The 20,314-nt window shown below is 44.5% G+C and overlaps 1 protein-coding gene across 2 annotated transcripts in view; it reads left to right on the top strand.

Moving 5' to 3' along the window:
- KLHL4 (kelch like family member 4) overlaps positions 1 to 20,314 on the top strand; it is a 268,730-nt gene that overhangs the window by 188,628 nt on the left and 59,788 nt on the right. For both annotated transcript variants that reach the window (XM_073598113.1, XM_073598114.1), the window contains exon 6: positions 10,574 to 10,760. In XM_073598113.1, the coding sequence (XP_073454214.1) occupies positions 10,574 to 10,760 (187 nt within the window). The remainder of the gene's footprint in view (positions 1 to 10,573; positions 10,761 to 20,314) is intronic.

The raw sequence follows: 20,314 nt of genomic DNA, 5'->3' as shown, positions 1-20,314 counted from the left end.
TAAAAATCAGCATTTTTTGCAAGAATATTACTTAGAACCCTCCAAAATGATATATTCTCTGAAAGCATAGGGCCTGGAGAATAAATTGGTGGCTGTTGCAATTTTTTAGACAAAAAAAAAAATACACTGAATTAATTTTAGTTGTCCGCGGTAATTTTTTAAAAATGTTTTACACACGTGTTAAAATCAGCATTTTTTTTGCTAGAATATTACTTAGAACGCTTCAAAATGATATTTTCTCTGAAAGCAGAAGCCCTGGAGAATAAAATGGCGGCTGTTGCAATTTTTTAGAAAAAAAAAAATATACTGAATTAATTTTAGTTGTCTGGGGTAATTTTTTAAAAACGTTTTACACACATGTTAAAATCAGCATTTTTTTTTTGCTAGAATATTACTTAGAACCCTCCAAAATGATATTTTCTCTGAAAGCAGACGCCCCAGAGAATAAAATGGTGGCTGTTGCAATTTTTTTAGAAAAAAAAAAAATATATATATATACTGAATTAATTTTAGTGCACACAAACACAAAAGAATACCCAATTTATTTAGGTAAAATAAAATAGTTAAATTTTGCAACGAGCAAATAGATACCAAACATGTCAAGATTTAAAATTACGCACGTCCTTGAAACGGTGACAAACGACGGCACCCTATAATTGTCCATAGGGGACACATGTCCCATCTGACATGGGAATTTATAGATCGGCAACTCCTATCTTCATATTGATTAGTGGTTCCAAATTAATAACTACTGCAGTAGGGAACAGACACAAAAGATACAATCTTTCCAAATAACTGTTCTGCCTTTATTATGACGCAATTGATGGTTTTTATACACATGATTACGTAGGTATCACATTAATATTACAATTGCACATTTATGGTAACAAGGGGCGTAACATAGGCAGGCTAATTCTAATCAGGACTTGAAAGAATGCAAACATGTAATGAAAACTTAGGTAATTGCTTTGGGGTTGTCAACTACTTCCAACCCAATCACGTCATATGACTTCTTTGACTTTCAGTGGAGATATCTGAATGATGGGTGCAGCTACAGGCATCATTCAGATATCATCTTTTTCGGTCGGCGATACAATCTTGATCGTTCTTACAGTGGGAGGGGACATCCCCCTCCCGCCACCCTCCCGTGCTTCTCCGGAGAAAGAATCCGCTGCCGCCTGACGATGATCATAGAGATTTCCAGTGACCAGATGGTCTCCAATCATCTCTATGATCTTCGGAGGCCCGGGCGCGACGTTGCGATGTCACGTCCGGGCCGGGGATGTCAACAAAAGCTTGTTCTCGGCTGGAAAGAAAGAGATTGGTCTTTTTTTTTTTTTTTTTGATCGCATGCTTTCCAGCCTGGAGGAGAGAATATATAAATAATGAAGACCTGTCACCCATCATTCCTATTACAAGGGATGTTTACATTCCTTGTAATAGGAATAAAAGTGATCAAAAACATTTTTTTTAAGAGAAAGTGTAAAAAAATAAAAAATAAAAAAAAAATAAAAAATTAAAGTAAAATAAAACTAAAATAAAGAGATTGGTCTTTTTTTTTTGATCTGATGCTTTCCAGCCTGGAGAAGAGAATAAATAAATAAAGAGGACCTGTCACCCACCATTCCTATTACAAGGGATGTTTACATTCCTTGTAGTAGGAATAAAAGTGATCAAAAAAATGTTTTTAAAAGAAAGTGTAAACAAAAAAAACAAAAAAATTTAAGTAAAATAAAAATAAAATAAAGAGATTGGTCTTTTTTTTTTTGATCTGATGCTTTCCAGCCCGGAGAAGAGAATAAATAAATAAAGAGGACCTGTCACCCACCATTCCTATTAGAGGGGATGTTTACATTCCTTGTAGTAGGAATAAAAGTGATCAAAAACATTTTTTTTAAGAGAAAGTGTAAAAAATAAATAAATAAATAAATAAAGTAAAATAAAACTAAAATAAAGAGATTGGTCTTTTTTTTTGATCTGATGCTTTCCAGCCTGGAGAAGAGAATAAATAAATAAAGAGGACCTGTCACCCACCATTCCTATTACAAGGGATGTTTACATTCCTTGTAATTGGAATAAAAGTGATCAAAAACATTTTTTTTTAAAGAGAAAGTATAAAAAAAAATAAAAATTAAAAAATAAAGTAAAATAAAGTAAAATAAAGAGATTGGTCTTTTTTTTTTTTTATCTGATGCTTTCAAGCCTGGAGCGTTTCTCCTACGCTTTCCTGCCCACGTTTCTCCTACACTTTCCTGCCCATGTGTCTCCTACTCTTTCCTGCCCACGTTTCTCCTATGCTTTCCTGCCCTCGTCTCTCCTACGCTTTCCTGCCCTCGTGTCTCCTATGCTTTCCTGCCCACGTTTCTCCTACGCTTTCCTGCCCACGTTATTCTATTCTGTTGTTTTTTTCTATACTTTTCTATATTTTTTGATACTTTCTATTGTGTTATTTTTTTTTAAATTCTTTTCTATTATATTCAAATTCAAATTGATTCTATTTGAATTTTGGAAAATGGTTATTTTATTTATATCCTATTCTATTGTTTTTTTAATTCTATTCTTTTCTATTCTATTCGAATTTCAGAAGATGGTTATAATCTTTCTTTTTATTCTGTTCTTTTTTTTTTTCTCCTACGCTTTCCTGCCCGCGTTTCTCCTACGCTTTCCTGCCCGCGTTTCTCCTACGCTTTCCTGCCCACGTTTCTCCTACGCTTTCCTGCCCGCGTTTCTCCTATGCTTTCCTGCCCACGTTTCTCCTAAGCTTTCCTGCCGGCGTTTCTCCTAAGCTTTCCTGCCCACGTTTCTCCTACGCTTTCCTGCCTGCCTTTCTCCTACGCTTTCCTGCCCACGTTTCTCCTACGCTTTCCTGCCCACGTCTCTCCTACGCTTTCCTGTCCACGTCTCTCCTACGCTTTCCTGCCCATGTCTTCCCTACGCTTTCCTGCCCACATTTCTGCTATGCTTTCCTGCCCACGTTTCTCCTACGCTTTCCTGCCCACGTTTCTCCTACGCTTTCCTGCCCACGTTTCTCCTACGCTTTCCTGTCCACGTCTCTCCTACGCTTTCCTGCCCATGTCTTCCCTACGCTTTCCTGCCCACATTTCTCCTATGCTTTCCTGCCCACGTTTCTCCTACGCTTTCCTGCCCAAGTTTCTCCTACGCTTTCCTGCCCACGTTTCTCCTACGCTTTCTTGCCCACGTTTCTCCTACGCTTTCCTGCCAACATCTCTCCTACGCTTTCCTGCCCACGTATCTCCTACGTTTTCCTGCCCATGAATCTCCTACGCTTTTTTCTTCCCACGTTTCTCCTACGCTTTCATGCCCACGTTTCTCCTACGCTTTCCTGCCCACGTTTCTCCTACACTTTCCTGCCCATGTGTCTCCTACGCTTTCCTGCCCACGTTTCTCCTATGCTTTCCTGCCCTCGTCTCTCCTACGCTTTCCTGCCCTCGTGTCTCCTATGCTTTCCTGCCCACGTTTCTCCTACGCTTTCCTGCCCACGTTTTTCCTTCGCTTTAGGGTGTTTCACTTGACAAATGATGTACATATACAGTATAAATGTCCTGTCGGCAAGTGGTTATTATAAGACCATGGCTGCTGCAGCTATGATCTTGGTATTTTTTTTAGCCGACAATCAGCTGTTTTGTACAAGTGATCTAGGTGGCTGTGGAGGGTAAAACCAATCCCCACCCGTCGCCATCACCCGCAGCGTTTCCCAGGCTCTCCAGTTCCTCCAAGGAGGCCGGGATCATTCATGGTAAGCGGGCGGGACAGCTTCACACAGAGGAGATGGAGAAACAACGTCCCCTGTGATAAATGAACCCAGAAGCAATGAGGATTTAATCGCTTTCAGTTTCAGGGGTGTCATTCCGTGGCTGCTACAGCCAGGGAAGCAGCTGATCAAACTCAATCTGTGCTGAGTTAGCTGCTTTGGAGGTCACAAAGAGGGTCTGTTACCTGCCCAAAGCTATCATAAGGAGGCTCGCTAGCCTTCTTGTGAGCTTTTTTCTCCCCAAGAGTACTTAGGATCAGAAACCCCTGGACATTGAAAGCAACCAAGTTCATCTTGCATGGAGACACCTAGCTCCACCTGTGACAATGGAGGGTTGCATTTACTATTGCATGGGGTGATTGCCACCTCACCAGGTGTAAGTCATTTCGTTTTTTTCTTTTTCTATGTAACATCGATAATTTTGGTTTTGATTCAAGAATATACACTACACTATATAAGGGTTCTCCTGCCTCTCCACTCCCATCCTACATCAATACAAACCATCCTTTGGGTCTTAATTTACTTTTTTGACTTGACTATTTGAACCCCTGCGGACCACCATCACTCTGATCCTAGAGCAATACAAACCATCCTATGGGTCTTAATTTGTTTTTTTGGCTTGACCCATCTGACTCCTGAGGACCACCATCACTCCCATGCTACAGCAATACAAACCATCCTATGGGTCTTAATTTACTTTTTTGGCTTGACCATTTGAACCCCTGCGGACCACCTGAACCCCTGCGGACCACCATCACTCTGATCCTAGAGTAATACAAACCATCCTATGGGTCTTAATTTGCTTTTTTGGCTTGACCCAACTGACTCCTGATGACCACCATCACCCCCATGCTACAGCAATACAAACCATCCTATGGGTCTTAATTTGCTTTTTTGGCTTGACCCGTTGGACTCCTGAGGACTACCATTACTCTCATCCTAGAGCAATACAAACCATCCTATGGGTCTTAATTTGTTTTTTTGGCTTGACCCATCTGACTCCTGAGGACCACCATCACTCCCATGCTACAGCAATACAAACCATCCTATGGGTCTTAATTTACTTTTTTGGCTTGACCATTTGAACCCCTGCGGACCACCATCACTCTGATCCTAGAGTAATACAAACCATCCTATGGGTCTTAATTTGCTTTTTTGGCTTGACCCGTTGGACTCCTGAGGACTACCATTACTCTCATCCTAGAGCAATACAAACCATCCTATGGGTCTTAATTTGCTTTTCTTAGCTTGACCCATCGAACCCTGATGACCACCATCACTCCCATCCTACAGCAATGCAATCCATCCTTTGGATCTTAATTTGTTTTTTTGGCTCAACCCATTAAACTCCTGAGGACCACCATCACTCCCATCCTACAGCGATACAAACCATCCTATGGGTCTTAATTTGCTTTTTTGTCTTGACCCATTGGACTCCTGAGGACCACCATCACTCCCATCCTACAGCAATACAAACCATCCTATGGGTCTTAATTTGCTTTTTTGGCTTGACCCATTGGACTCCTGAGGACCACCATCAATCCCATCCTAGAGCAGTACAAACCATCCTATGGGTCCTAATTTGCTTTTTTGGCTTGAACCGTCAGACCTCTGAATACCACCATCAGTCCCATCGTACAGCAATACAAACTATTCTATGGGTCTTAATTAGCTTTTTTTGGCTTGACCTATTGAACCCCTGAGGACCACCATCACTTCCATCCTAGAGCAATACAAACCATCATATGGGTCTTAATTTGCTTTTTTGCATTGACTCGTTGGATCCCTGAGGACCACTAACACTCCCATTCTAGAGCAATACAAACCATCCTGTGGGTCTTAATTTGCTTTTTTGGCTTGACCCATCGGACCCCATCGGACCACCATCATTTCCATCCTAGAGCACTACAATCCATCCTATGGATCTTAATTAGCTTTTTTGGCTTGGCCCGTTGGACCCCTGAGGACCTACATCACTCCCATCCTAGAGTAATACAAAGCAGGTCAAATACAGCCTCTCATCTATCAAGTAAGACTCTACTAAAGTCACTGGAAATTTGCTGACCTGCCCTGGATTTGATGTGCATTTTAAACACGGAGTCAATACATATCAGAGGTCCCTTTGAGTTGATGTAACCCGGATTCTTAGATCCATCCATGCCTATAAGTCTACATATATCCTTCACCTCTCCTACCGAGCAGCATTAGAGGATCTAAAGCGATAAAAAGATATAAAAGGTTACATTATTGATACATAACTGGTCAATACGAACTGACAGACCTGGAGCTATCAAGGAAGACTGCACTGAGGGACACAAAGAGGCTTCCATTGGTCCAATAACTCCCCGCTGAGATCCAAGCTCAGAAGATCACAGTGTATGATTTGGGCTGTCGGCATCTTCTCAGAGCCAATGTCAGTTCTGGGTGGACTTACCCCTTCAGGCTGTTTTATTTTACACACTTGCTTTCTTTTTTGTTTTTATTGATTTCTTTTTTGTTTTCATGTTATTGATTTTTTTGTGGACATCAAATCACCTTCTGTTACAAAGTGCTTCTAAACTTATGATTAAAAGATTTGCTGGTTGGTGTACAAAATGTTAAGAGTCAGTACCGAAAATATCTTCCAGGTTTAGTGACTGCGGTAAGTAATAAAATAAGAAGAGACACGTAGCATCCCGCCGAGCTCAACATACTCAGATTTTATCTATATTTTAAAAAGATCAACATGTTCTGTACGCTCTTCAACGCCAAGAGGATTACCGTCTTGTACCAGCAGCCTCCGTTCTCCTCTCCTGTTCTCTCGGGGAGAAAGTTCTGTACACAATGGGGCATCCTATTATATTTTATTAAAGTATATTTAATATATATTGCAGTATTACATTTTGCATAATTGTGGATAGTGTCCAGGCGTAGAATTTTGAAATAAACTACTTTTTCTTAGTTTCTTTTATAAAATTTTACATAGTTACATAGTTACATAGTAGGTGAGGTTGAAAAAAGACACAAGTCCATCAAGTCCAACCTATGTGTGTGATTATGTGTCAGTATTACAACCAAGTAATTTTCTCCTTCACTGATGGGCACTAATGAGGCTGCACTGATGGGCACTGATAAACTGCACTGATAGACACTGATGAGGCTGCACTGATGGGCACTGATAAACTGCACTGATAGACACTGATGAGGCTGCACTGATGGGCACTGATAAACTGCACTGATAGACACTGATGAGGCTGCGCTGATGGGCACTGATAGGGGCACTGACAGGCACTGATAGAGGGCAATGATGAGGAGGCACTGATATGCAGCACTGATGGGCAGTATTGATGGGCACTGGTGGGGATGCACTGATCATCAGGGCACTGATCATTAGACATGTGCACTGACAAAAATTTTGTTCGTTTTCGTTTCATTCGTTTTTTTGCTTTTTTGGAAATTCAAAAATTTGAAAATCCGGAAATTCGGAAATCCAAAAATTCAGATTTTCAAATTTCCAAATTTGCGAATTTTCGAATTTTTAAATTTGCGAATTTCCGAATTTTCCAAATTTCGAATTTCTAATTTCTGGATTTCAAATTTCAAATTTCCGAATTTTCAAATATCCGAATTTTCAAATTTCCAAATTTCCAATTTTCGAATTACGAATTTCGAATTTTCGAATTACGAATTTCCGAATTTCCTAATTTTCGAATTACGAATTTTGGAATTTTTTAATTTTTGGCAAAATTAGTTAAAAAACTAATTCGGAACTAAATGAATTGCACATGTCTACTGATCATCTGTGTACATGTCCCCTGTCAGGATTACCAGTTACCGGCTCTCCTCTCTTCATGCTGTGACAGAATGTGAGGAAAGTATAGCCGATAACCTGCAAGTCTGTTTACACTATGATCAGCTGTGATTGCCCAATCACAGTGGCCCTTTACCACGATCTGTGATAGGCTGTGTCCGATGGACACAGCCTACCACAGAGCGCGCCGGAAGCGTGCCACAGGGGGGTGCACAACAGGCGCGGTTCCGGGAGGATGTTCATGGACGCCCTCCCGTAAACAACAGAGACATTTTGTAGCTATCTTTCAGCTATAGTGTGGTAAAGAGGTGGTTAAATGTTAATGCTACAAAGTACTTTCCTCTGTCTCCATCCAATGGAGGAGAAGGAAGTAAGAACAGGACTTTAAATGTGACCCACAAAAAAACCTTAAGGTTCCCCACTCAGGCTATCAAAGTCCGATGAGTTGGATGCCACTGACCAACAAGGGTGAAGGCTGAGGAGAGGTTAATTATAGAGATCCAGGGTGGGACGAAACATATTAGGGACGTGGCCTGGATGAATCGAGTTGAGGCTGCTTTTACTTGCTAACTACTCGGGCCGGTTGAGGTGTGTGGCGGCCGGGCTATCTCTTCCTATTTCTGGAGAGAACTTTAAAGGGGTTGTAAACCCTCATGGTTTTTCACCTTAATGCATTAAGGTGAAAAACCTTCTGTAGTGCTGCAGCCCCCCGTTTTACTTACCCGAAAGCTGTCATTATAATAATAATATTAATATATATTTTGGTTTGTACATTTTAGTTCTGTTTATATTTTTTTCTTGCACAAAAAGCCATTTTATGTTTTCTATGCTGATGTAAGCTATTTTTGTTTGTTTGTATATAATTGTATTTATTCTGTATATATGTAAATATGTTTTTATTAAGTTGTATGTTTGTACATTTTTTTAACCACTTCCTTCCCCGCACATAGTCAAATGACATCTGCAGGAGGGATCTCCCATCCTGGGCGGGCGTCATATGACGTCCTCGGCTTCCCAGCTGTCTAGGGGGGCGCACGCGAGCGTAGCTCGGGAGCCGATGCGTGTGCCCAGTGGCCGCCTTGTCCACCGGGCACCCGCGATTGCCGGTAATACAGAGCAGGGACTTGGATCTGTGTGGGTAAACACATCCTGTCAGGGGAGAGGAGACCGATTGTGTGTTCCCAGTAAAGAGGAACACCGATCGGTCTCCTCCCCTTGTGAGCCCCCTCCTCCTACAGTTAGAATCACTCCCTAGGTAGCACATTTAACCTCTTGATCGCCCCCCCTAGTGTTAACCCCTTCCCTGCCAGTGACATTTATACAGTAATCAGTGCATTTTTATAGCTCTGATCGCTGTATTAATGTGAATGGTCCCAAAATAGTGTCAAACGTGTCCAATCTGTCTGCCACAATGTTAGTCACGATAAAAAAAAAATCACAGATCGCCGCCATTACTAATAAAAAAAATAATAATAGAAATGCCATAAATCTATCCCCTATTTTGTAGACGCTATAACTTTTGCGCAAACCAATCAATATACGCTTATTGCAATTTTTTTTTAACCAAAAATATGTAGAAGAATACATATTGGCCTAAATTGAGGACAAAAATTGTTTTGTTTTTTTTTAAATTGGGATATTTATTATAGCAAAAAGTATATCATGATATTATGTTTTTTTTTCAAACTTGTCGGTCTTCTTTTGTTTATAGCGCAAGAAATAAAAACTGCAGAGGTGATCAAATACCACCAAGAGAAAGCTCTATTTGTGGGGGGGGGGAATGATAAAAATTTGGGTACAGCGTTGCATGACCGCGCAATTGTCATTCAAAGTGCGACAGCGCTGAAAACTGAAAATTGGCCTGGGCAGGAAGGGGGTGAAAATGCCCGGTATTGAAGTGGTTAATAAACAAAAATTGACACTAAAATATCAATAAAACATCTTTAAAAACTCATCCTGTAAAAATGTTTAAAGCGTCACCTATGGAGAATTTTAATTATCGTCGTTTGTCGCCATTCCAGAAGTGTGCACAATTTTAAATCGTGACATGTTAGGTGTCTATTTACTCATCGTAACATCATCTTGTATGTGTTTCCCAAACAAATTGGGTCATATATTATGGTTTTTTTTCTATTTTGCATTAGAAATCATTAAAGTGTATTTTTTTTTTCAAAAAATTGGTTTGAAAAACCGCTGCACAAATATTGTGTGACATAAAAAATTGCAATGATCGTCATTTTATTCTCTAGGGTCTCTACTAAGAAAAAATGTCTAATGTTTGGGGGTTCTAAGTAATTTTCAAGCAAAAAATTTAAAAAATGCCAGAAAAGGCCTTAAGCTGAAGTAATTAAAGGAGAAGTACAGGCAAAGCTCATTTCCGCACTCCTGTGGCCCGCTGAGAACTGAACGATCAAACAACGCTGATGGATCAGTTCTATCCCGCCAGTCTGAAAGGAGAATGGTGAATGTCAGTCACCGCTCTCTGCTCTGCCTCTCTAGTGCTCACTGGAGCACCTGGCTAGGGAGGGGAGGGAGCTGCTGGCTCAGTCTCCCAGCAAAACGCTGAGAGGCTGAGTCAGGTGCCAGTCCAGGCTCCTGGGTGGCTCTCGACCATATGGTTCTGATCTTTCCTCAGCCTAGACCAGCTTTGTGACGTCACAGCAGTGCAGAACAAACTTCAATCCTGTGATCCACAGTGGGGGGACAGATGCAGCATCAGAATGATTCTGCATCCACCTAGGTTAAAACAAAAAAAAAAGCATAATTCTCTTTTAACTTTACTCCAGTGCTCCTCACACCTACCCTTTCACAAAAAAACAAAAACGTAAAATATGTTTCCATGCATTTAGAGCAAAAAAAAAGTGACTAAGTGTAAAATTATTATTTCTTGTTCCTTATTAATTTTGCCATCAATTTTTTCTAATGAGCCTGACCATTATAAACCAGTAGAACTTTTTTTGTTATCAAGAACTATCATTGCACGTGTGTGACTGACGAAAGTTTGGCTTTAGCTTCTTGCAGACCTGGAGAACAGTCCGATGTTTGCCAATGACCTGGAATGCCAGAAATTCCTGATGGAAGCCATGAAATACCATCTACTACCCGAGAGACGGTCAATGATGCAAAGCCCCCGAACCAAACCCAGGAAGTCCACAGTGGGGGCCCTCTATGCTGTGGGGGGAATGGATGCCACAAAAGGTACAAAGAAATGTAGAAATAGAAAAGACACAACTGTTCTAGAGTTTCCTAGAACTGCAATGCAAGAAAATAGATAGGCGTGCCTCTAATGCCGCGTACACACGATCGGGATTTTGGACGGAAAAAGATATGATGGCTTTTCCGACAGGATTCCGCTCAAGCTTGTCTTGCATACACACGGTCACACAGAAGTTTGCTGAACTTTCGACCGTCAAGAACGTGGTGATGTCCAACACTACGACGAGCCGAGAAAATGAAGTTCAATGATTCCGAGCATGCGTCAAATTGTTTCCAAGCATGAGTAGGAATTTTGCGCGTCGGAATTGCTACAGACGATCACATTTTCGGATAGGAACTTTTTCCGACCAAAAAATTGAGAACATGCTCCCAATCTTTTGTTGGCTGCAATCCGGCCAGCAAAAGTCCGATGGAGCATACACAAGGTCGCATTTTCCGACCAAAAGCTCTCATCTGTCTTTTGCTAGCCAAATTTCCGATCGTGTGTACGTGGCATAAGGGTAGAGGTAACGTGTTTCCAGAAATTGAAATTGCTAGTGGTCACCTAAAGGTATAGCCAGGCACACACACACATGTGACAGACTCAACCAGGACCGGAGCTTTTGGAGGGGACTAGGGGTAAGCCTCTTACCTACTGATTATGGCCCATAAAGAGAGCAGATTATTCTCTAATGATGGACAACCACATGATGAAGGCTTGGATTAATTGAATAAGGACAATAAAGCTTCCCTTCTGGAGTGGATGGAAAGGTGATAATATTAATCTTGTACAGGTTAATGGTCGGAGGGAATATGGTGGCCCTCCTGCAGACTGGGTTGGAGAAGCTCTTTTGGAGAAGTTCCAGTTCCAGTTTGCATCTAAGCTAGTGCTGTATAGTCTAGGGGTGCTCAGCTATAAAACCTGGTTCCTGGGGCCAGACTGGAGGAAGCTATATATCTTGACGGGAGCACCCAAGCTGGGTGCTGGATTGTTCCGTCACAACACCAATGTGCAACTGTGGCAGTTTAGCTTGGAAGAGATTATTTGCAGCTGAAGGACTTGTCTATCTGCATATAGTTTGTCAAAATATTTTCTGTAGAACATACTGTTTAGGAATTGCACAGTATCTAAATGTTACTGTATAGATACAAAATAACCTTATGGTTCTGTTATTTTGTATCAAAACAGTAAAATTTAGATACTGTGCAATTCCTCAACAGTATGTTCTACAGAAGATCTTTTGACAAGAGACATCCAGAGAAACAAGCTCCAGTCTTAGGGAACCTCTGCTAATAATTACTATATCTACAACTCATGATACATTAGTGCAGTGGTCTCCAAACTGGGGCCCGGGGGCCAGATGTGGCCCTTTGCTTGCCTTTATCCGGCCCTTGGAGCACTATTCCCCCTTACAGATAGTTAAAAAGATCAATGGTTTCAGTGGGAACTTATCTGAGAGCCAGAAATGACTCATTGCTCAAGCAACCACTAACAACCTTTGGAGGAACCCTAGTTGAGAAACCTTATCTTACAAACTGACATGTTGTGGTTGCACACATGTATGTTCCTGGCTATACCTTCATGTTTCATCTTCTGTAAACCTACTTTTAGAGGCACTCCTATCTATTTTCTTGTGTTGACCTCCAGTTGAATATATTTTGGTGGCTACCTTGGAGATTTGTTACCCAGATTAGACCCCCCTGACTGATCATTCAAGGTACCCCCCCCCCCCCCACACACACAAGTTCAGGGGATGTGAATGTACAACCCTGGTAGTTGCTATGGGTTCTTTGAGCTTGAATGGTAGTAGAATCATCTTTTGCCTGGCAGCGCTTGTGTAGTTTCAGCACTAACGTCCAATGGCAGAGCCATAGACATGGGACCAGTGATTACCAAAATAAGTAGCCTACACTGACCAGTAGGGATGAGCCGAACACCCCCCGGTTCGGTTCGCACCAGAACCCGCGAACGGACCGAAAGTTCGCACGAACGTTAGAACCCCATTGACGTCTATGGGACTCGAACGTTCGAAATCAAAAGTGCTCATTTTAAAGGCTAATTTGCATGGTATTGTCCTAAAAAGGGTTTGGGGACTCGGGTCCTACCCCAGGGGACATGTATCAATGCAAAAAAAACTTTTAAAAACGGCCGTTTTTTCGGGAGCAGTGATTTTAATGATGCTTAAAGTAAAAAAAAAAAAGTGAAATATTCCTTTAAATATCGTACCTGGGGGGTGTCTATAGTATGCCTGTAAAGTGACGCGTGTTTCCCATGTTTAGAACAGTCCCTGCACCAAATGTCATTTTTAAAGGAAAAAATCTCATTTAAAACTGCTTGCGGGTTTAATGTCATGTCGGGTCATGGCAATATGGATGAAAATCAGTGAGACAAACGGCATGGGTACCCCCCAGTCCATTACCAGGCCCTATGGATATTAAGGGGAACCCCGCACCCAAATTAAAATAAGGAAAGGTGTGGGGCCACCAGGCCCTATATACTCTGAACAGCAGTATACAGGCGGTGCAAACAAGACAGGGACTGTAGGTTTGTTGTTAAGTAGAATCTGTTTGTAATTTTGAACATTTTTAATGTGTTTAGCTCCAGCCAAAAAATCTTTTCTAAGCTTTTTGGAAAACATAGGGAAGGGTTATCACCCCTGTGACATTTGTTTTGCTGTCTTTCCTCCTCTTCAGAAGATTTCACCTCACTTTTTTGTCCCAATGAAAAATGTTTTTTGAAAATTTGGGTTTTTTTGTGGAACAAGGATTGGAAAGCATCAGTGGAAAGGAGAAATTGTTTTCCCATATTAACTCTTACAGGAGAGAATTTCCCTTCCTAGGGGTAGATTTCATCTCACTTCCTGTTGTCTCCTTCCGTTTGCAAGTAGGAGTCGTTTGTAAGTTAGATGTTTGAAAGTAGGGTCCTGCCCTATATACTCAGCAGAAATTTGGGCCTTAGGTGTTGCTGTGGCCACAACACTGTAAGCCCTCACAGGGCCCTGCTGTGAAATATTAGATCAAGAATTGTAATTACATGCCCCTGTTGAACAGGAGCTGAAAAATTAGGCCTTAGGCACTGGTGCTGGTGCCACAACACTGCAACCCCTCACAGACACTCTAGTTGGAACGCAGGAACGAGCCCTGCTGCAAAGTATTGCTTCAAAAATTGTAATTACACGCCCCTGTTAGACAGGGGCAGAAAAATTGGGCCTTAGGCACTGGTGCTGGTGCCACAACACTGCAACCCCTCACAGACACTCTAGTTGGAACGCAGGAACGAGCCCTGCTGCAAAGTATTGCATCAAAAATTGTAATTACACGCCCCTGTTAGACAGGGGCAGAAAAATTGGGCCTTAGGCACTGGTGCTGGTGCCACAACACTGCAACCCCTCACAGACACTCTAGTTGGAATGCCGGAACGAGCCCTGCTGCAAAGTATTACATCAAAAATTGTAATTACACGCCCCTGTTAAACAGGGGCTGAAAAATTGTGCCTTAGGCACTGGTGGTGGCGCCCAGAACCAAAAATGTTCTTACAAGCTATCAGCGTGATGATTGAGGAGGAAGAGGATAATTACTCAGGGATAGTCACTCAGCATCAGCATAGGCAGTCTTTGAAGGGATCTGAGATTTCAAAAAAAATTATTCGGTTACATCAGCATCAGGTGCTTGGTAGCTGGTGGTGATCCAAGACTCATTCATTTTTATGAAGGTCAGCCGATCGACCGAGTCGGTGGACAGACGCACCCTGTGATCGGTTACCACGCCTCCAGCAGCACTGAATGTGCGTTCCGAAAGAACGCTGGATGCAGGACAGGCCAGTAGCTCAATTGCATACTGTGCAAGCTCTGGCCAGTGATCCATCCTCAAGACCCAGTAACCCAGAGGATTTTCGGTGGGAAAGGTGTCCAAGTCTGATCTTGCCCCTAGGTATTCCTGCACCATGTAAAACAGACGCTGGCGATGGTTGCTGGAACCGATCATACCTTGGGGCTGCGGACCAAAAAATTGTCTGAACGCATCGGTCAGACGGCCACCTTCTCCACCGCTCCTTCTTTGACTGACCGAAGCCTCAGCAACACGTTGTCCAGAAACAGGAGTTTGTAACCTCCCAGTCTCTGGGAACGCGTTGCACAGACCTTTCTGCAAGGCCTCCCGAAGATGTTTCATCCTCTGCTCCCTCTGCGATGGCAAGATAAGGTCCGCAACCTTACCCTTGTAACGTGGATCAAGGAGGGTTGCCAGCCAGTATTGGTCCTTCTCCTTGATACCACGAATACGAGGATCCTTACGCAGGCTTTGCAGGATCAGGGAGGCCATGCAGCGTAGGTTTGCTGAGGCATTCGGTCCGGAGTCCTCTGGGTCACTAAGAACGACATGGTCCGCAGCCACCTCCTCCCAGCCACGTACAAGTCCATGTGTTTCTTGGGACTGATCCCTTAAAGACTGCTGCTGATGCTGAGTGCCAGGCTCCACCTCCATACTGACACAATCTTCCTCCTCCTCTTCCTCCTCGTCCTCTTCCTGTGTGATCGGCGGGCACGCAGGAACACTGTCTGGATAAAGGGGGCCTTGAGAGCTAAGGAAGTCCTCCTCTTCCTGCCTCTGTTCTGCCTCAAGTGCCCTGTCCATTATTCCACGCAGCGTGTGCTCCAACAGGTGGACAAGGGGGACAGTGTCACTGATGCATGCACTGTCACTGCTCACCATCCTCGTGGCCTCCTCGAATGGTGACAGGACAGTGCATGCATCCCTGATCATGGCCCACTGGCGTGGGGAAAAAAAAACAAGCTCCCCTGACCCTGTCCTGGTGCCATAGTCGCACAGGTACTCATTGATGGCCCTCTGCTGCGTGTGCAGCTGCTGCAGCATGGCCAACGTTGAGTTCCACCTGGTGGGCATGTCACAGATTAGGCGGTTCTTGGGCAGGTTAAACTCCTTTTGGAGGTCCGTCAGCCGAGCACTGGCATTATATGACCGGCGGAAATGCACACAGACTTTCCTGGCCTGCCTCAGGACATCCTGTAAGCCCGGGTACCTGCCCAAGAACCACTGCACCACCAAGTTAAGGACGTGAGCCAAACAGGGCACATGGGTCATTTGTTCCTGTCGGAGGGCAGAGAGGAGGTTGGTGCCATTGTCGCAAACCACCATTCCTGCCTTAAGTTGGCGTGGCGTCAACCACCTCTGAACCTGCCCCTGCAGAGCTGACAGAACCTCTGCCCCAGTGTGGCTCCTGTCCCCCAAGCACACCAGCTCAAGCACCGCATGGCATCTTTTGGCCTGCGTACTTGCGTAGCCCCTTGAATGCCTACGGAGCACCGCTGGTTCCGAGGAAGAGGCCATGGAGGAAGAAGAAGAGGAGGGGGTGGAGGAGAGAGGTGTGTCACAATCAGCATTTTGGAGGCGTGGTGGCGGAACAACCTCCAACACTACTGCACCTTGTCCTGCATCCTTCCCAGCTGCCAGCAGAGTCACCCAATGCGCCGTGAAACTTAGGTAACGTCCCTGTCCATGCCTGCTGGACCATGAGTCAGCGGTAATATGCACCTTACCGCTGACCGCCCTGTCCAGCGAGGCATGGACATTGCCTTCCACATGCCGGTAGAGAGCCGGAATCGCCTTCCGTGAGAAAAAGTGGCGTTTGGGTACCTGCCACTGAGGAACCGCACATTCCACAAACTCACGGAAGGGGGCAGAGTCTACCAACTGAAAAGGCAGCAGTTGAAGTGCTAGCAATTTTGCCAAGCTAGCATTCAACCGCTGGGCATGTGGATGGCTGGGAGCAAACTTCTTTCGGCGGTGCAGCAGCTGGGGCAGGGAAATTTGCCTGGTACAATCTGACGTCGGTGTACCAAAAGCAGATTGCCCACAAGTACTTGGCTGTGACACACCTAATTCTACACCTTCATTCCTCTCACTGCAGGTCTCAGAGAGGACTGAAGGTCTAGTGGGGTTGGAAATCTCAGCTGATGAGGAGCAAGGAGAGATCCTCTTTGTTCTTTGGTGTGGGTCTTTTAGATACGCTTGCCAACGAACTGCATGGCAGGTCAACATATGTCTGGTCAAGCATGTGGTACCCAAGCGGGAGATGTTTTGGCCACGCGAGATACGCTTGAGACATATGTTGCAAATAGCAGCGGTGCGATCTGATGCACTCGTCTCAAAAAAGGCCCACACCAAAGAAATTTTTGAATAACGCGCAGAGACTGCAGCGCCCTGCACATGTGGAGCTTTGGGGTGTGATGCAGTCAATGTGCTGCCCTTAGGCTGGCCCCTGGAGGGCATCCTGCCTCGTTGGTGATGTGCCGCCGCCTCCTCCTCCTCCTCCTCCTCCTCCTCCTCTCTCCTATCAAGCACCCACGTTGAGTCAGTGACCTCATCATCCCCTCCCTCCTCATCACTGGAGCAAACCTGGCAGTATGCTGCAGCAGGGGGAGCATGACTGCCAGATTGCTGTCCTTCTTGGGCACCCCCTCTGTCCGTGCTCATGTTACTGCCTTCATCAAGCTCAGTATCGTCATCAGAGCCTTCCAAACGCTGGGCATCCTCCTGGAGCATGTACCCAACACTGTGGTCAAACAGTTCGAGGGAATCCTCATGAGGACATGGTGGAGCTAGGGAAGGAGTCACTGATGACATTGAGCTGAGGGAAGAGGCCGCTGCTTTGCCAGACAAAGCACCCAGGGCATGGGTGAGAGAGGATGAGGAGGATGAGGACGGCTTGGTCATCCACTCGACCAAGTCTTCCGCATGTTGCGGCTCAACACGGCCAGCTGCCGAAAAAAAGGCCAAGCGTGTCCCATGGCCACGTGCTGATGAGGATCTCCACGACCAGCACTAGACACAGAGCCTGCTTGCCCTCTCTTATTGGCTTGTGACTGTCTGCCTCTCCTTCTTGGCCTTCCAGACATACTAATGGCCTGTAGCTGCACTAAGCTGGGATAGAACACCTGTAATTTTCTTCAGGTAGCTTTATATACTGTAACCAGACAAGCCTGCCTGTCAGTAGGAAGATAACAGGAACGGATCTAGCTGAACACTGTGAGCAGGACGCACTGTACTAAATGTAAATAGTCTAGCTGCCTGACTGTGGTACTAATAGGATCAAATAGAACACCTGTAATTTTCTTCAGGTAGCTTTATATACTGTAACCAGACAAGCCTGCCTGTCAGTAGGAATTTAACAGGAACGGATCTAGCTGAACACTGTGAGCAGGACGCACTGCACTAAATGTAAATAGTCTAGAAGATAACAGGAACGGATCTAGCTGAACACTGTGAGCAGGACGCACTGCACTAAATGTAAATAGTCTAGAAGATAACAGGAACGGATCTAGCTGAACACTGTGAGCAGGACGCACTGCACTAAATGTAAATAGTCTAGAAGATAACAGGAACGGATCTAGCTGAACACTGTGAGCAGGACGCACTGCACTAAATGTAAATAGTCTAGAAGATAACAGGAACGGATCTAGCTGAACACTGTGAGCAGGACGCACTGCACTAAATGTAAATAGCAGGAACGGATCTAGCTGAACACTGTGAGCAGGACGCACTGCACTAAATGTAAATAGTCTAGAAGATAACAGGAACGGATCGAGCTGAACACTGTGAGCAGGACGCACTGCACTAAATGTAAATAGCAGGAACGGATCTAGCTGAACACTGTGAGCAGGACGCACTGCACTAAATGTAAATAACAGGAACGGATCTAGCTGAACACTGTGAGCAGGACGCACTGCACTAAATGTAAATAGCAGGAACGGATCTAGCTGAACACTGTGAGCAGGACGCACTGCACTAAATGTAAATAGCAGGAACGGATCTAGCTGAACACTGTGAGCAGGACGCACTGCACTAAATGTAAATTGCAGGAACGGATCTAGCTGAACACTGTGAGCAGGACGCACTGCACTAAATGTAAATAGTCTAGAAGATAACAGGAACGGATCTAGCTGAACACTGTGAGCAGGACGCACTGCACTAAATGTAAATAGCAGGAACGGATCTAGCTGAACACTGTGAGCAGGACGCACTGCATTAAATGTAAATAGTCTAGATAGAAGATAACAGGAACGGATCTAGCTAAACTGAATACAGTGTATATATATATATGCAACACCTGGGATGCATATATATACACAATACACTGTAAGTGCAGCTAACTGACTGACTGTTCTGCCTAATCTATCTAACTCAAATCAAATGACACTGTCTCTCTCTCTCTCTATCTCTCAGCACACCGGAACACACACTACACAGGGCCGCCGTGCAGGCGGCCTTATATAGTGTGGGGTGTGTACTAAATCCCCTGAGCCATAATTGGCCAAAGCCACCCTGGCTTTGGCCAATTACAGCTCTCTCTACTGACGGCGCTGTGATTGGCCAAGCATGCGGGTCATAGTGCATGCTTGGCCAATCATCAGCCAGCAATGCACTGCGATGCCGCAGTGAATTATGGGCCGTGACGCGCCACACGAATTTAGCGCGAACGGCCCATAACGTTCGCAATTCGGCGAACGATCGAACAGCCGATGTTCGAGTCGAACATGGGTTCGACTCGAACACGAAGCTCATCCCTACTGACCAGCATTCTTTCCAATGACCACCAATGTAAGAGGACATTATTTTTGCATACAAGTAATGTAAGTCATCCCTTCTCCCACTCACCAGCAATATAAGGGGTGGGGTGGGGGCAATATCTGGACAGATTCATCCATAGCCCAGGGTGGGAATGCAGAACAGAGCCCCCCTACGTCATTTTGCTAATACATGACATAGAATAGGTGTACTGCCCTGTTCCCATTCTCTGCTCCCTTGCTTAAGCTGTCCATGTGGGAGTGCAGCCTATCTGGAATTTTTCACTTTACATGTGACTGCTGCAGTGGCAGGGCATGCAACCCACCCTTGGGGTTACCCTTCGAATCACAGCCAATGCTGTCTCACCTGTGAGCTGCGGGACTTTTCTTTAAGCCGTCCATGATTGGCGTGGAGTATGCAATGCACATTCACGGCCAATCATTTGCTTTCCAGCAGTTAGAAGGTAGTTGTGCCTGAAATGGTATGTTTTTCATGTCAGCTCTGGGTGGTTGATGTGGAGAGTGGCCATGTTGGAGCATTATGTGACAGTAGCAAAGGTCAGAACAGACACGAAGCTGCAGCTCAATGGATGCCAGCCTCTGATCTGGAAACACCCCCCCCCCGCCACTCTCTCTTGGAAGCTGCTCCTCCTGCCCACCCCTTATTTCTGGCCCTGGATTGGCCCTCATTGTAAGGCAGCACTTTTCCACCAACCAGTACTGGGACAAGGTCACCCAGCGCCCAGGGCAAGGACTCAGAATTGCACCCCCCTCCCTCACTATTAATACATGCTGTATAATGGGTGTACCACCCTGCGTCCATTTTTTTGCCCCTTTGCTTCACTGTACCCAGGGTAACTGCCCTTCCAGCCCACCCCTTGTCCCCGCCCTGCCGCCACCTACCAATGTAAAGAGACATTACAGTTTTCATGGTCTGAAATTTTTTCTGCCCATGATTATTCATTTCATAAATTT

This window comes from Aquarana catesbeiana, linkage group LG09 (assembly GCF_042186555.1).
Source record: "Aquarana catesbeiana isolate 2022-GZ linkage group LG09, ASM4218655v1, whole genome shotgun sequence".
Lineage (NCBI taxonomy): Eukaryota > Metazoa > Chordata > Amphibia > Anura > Ranidae > Aquarana > Aquarana catesbeiana.
This window is presented reverse-complemented; position numbering and strand designations above follow the sequence as displayed.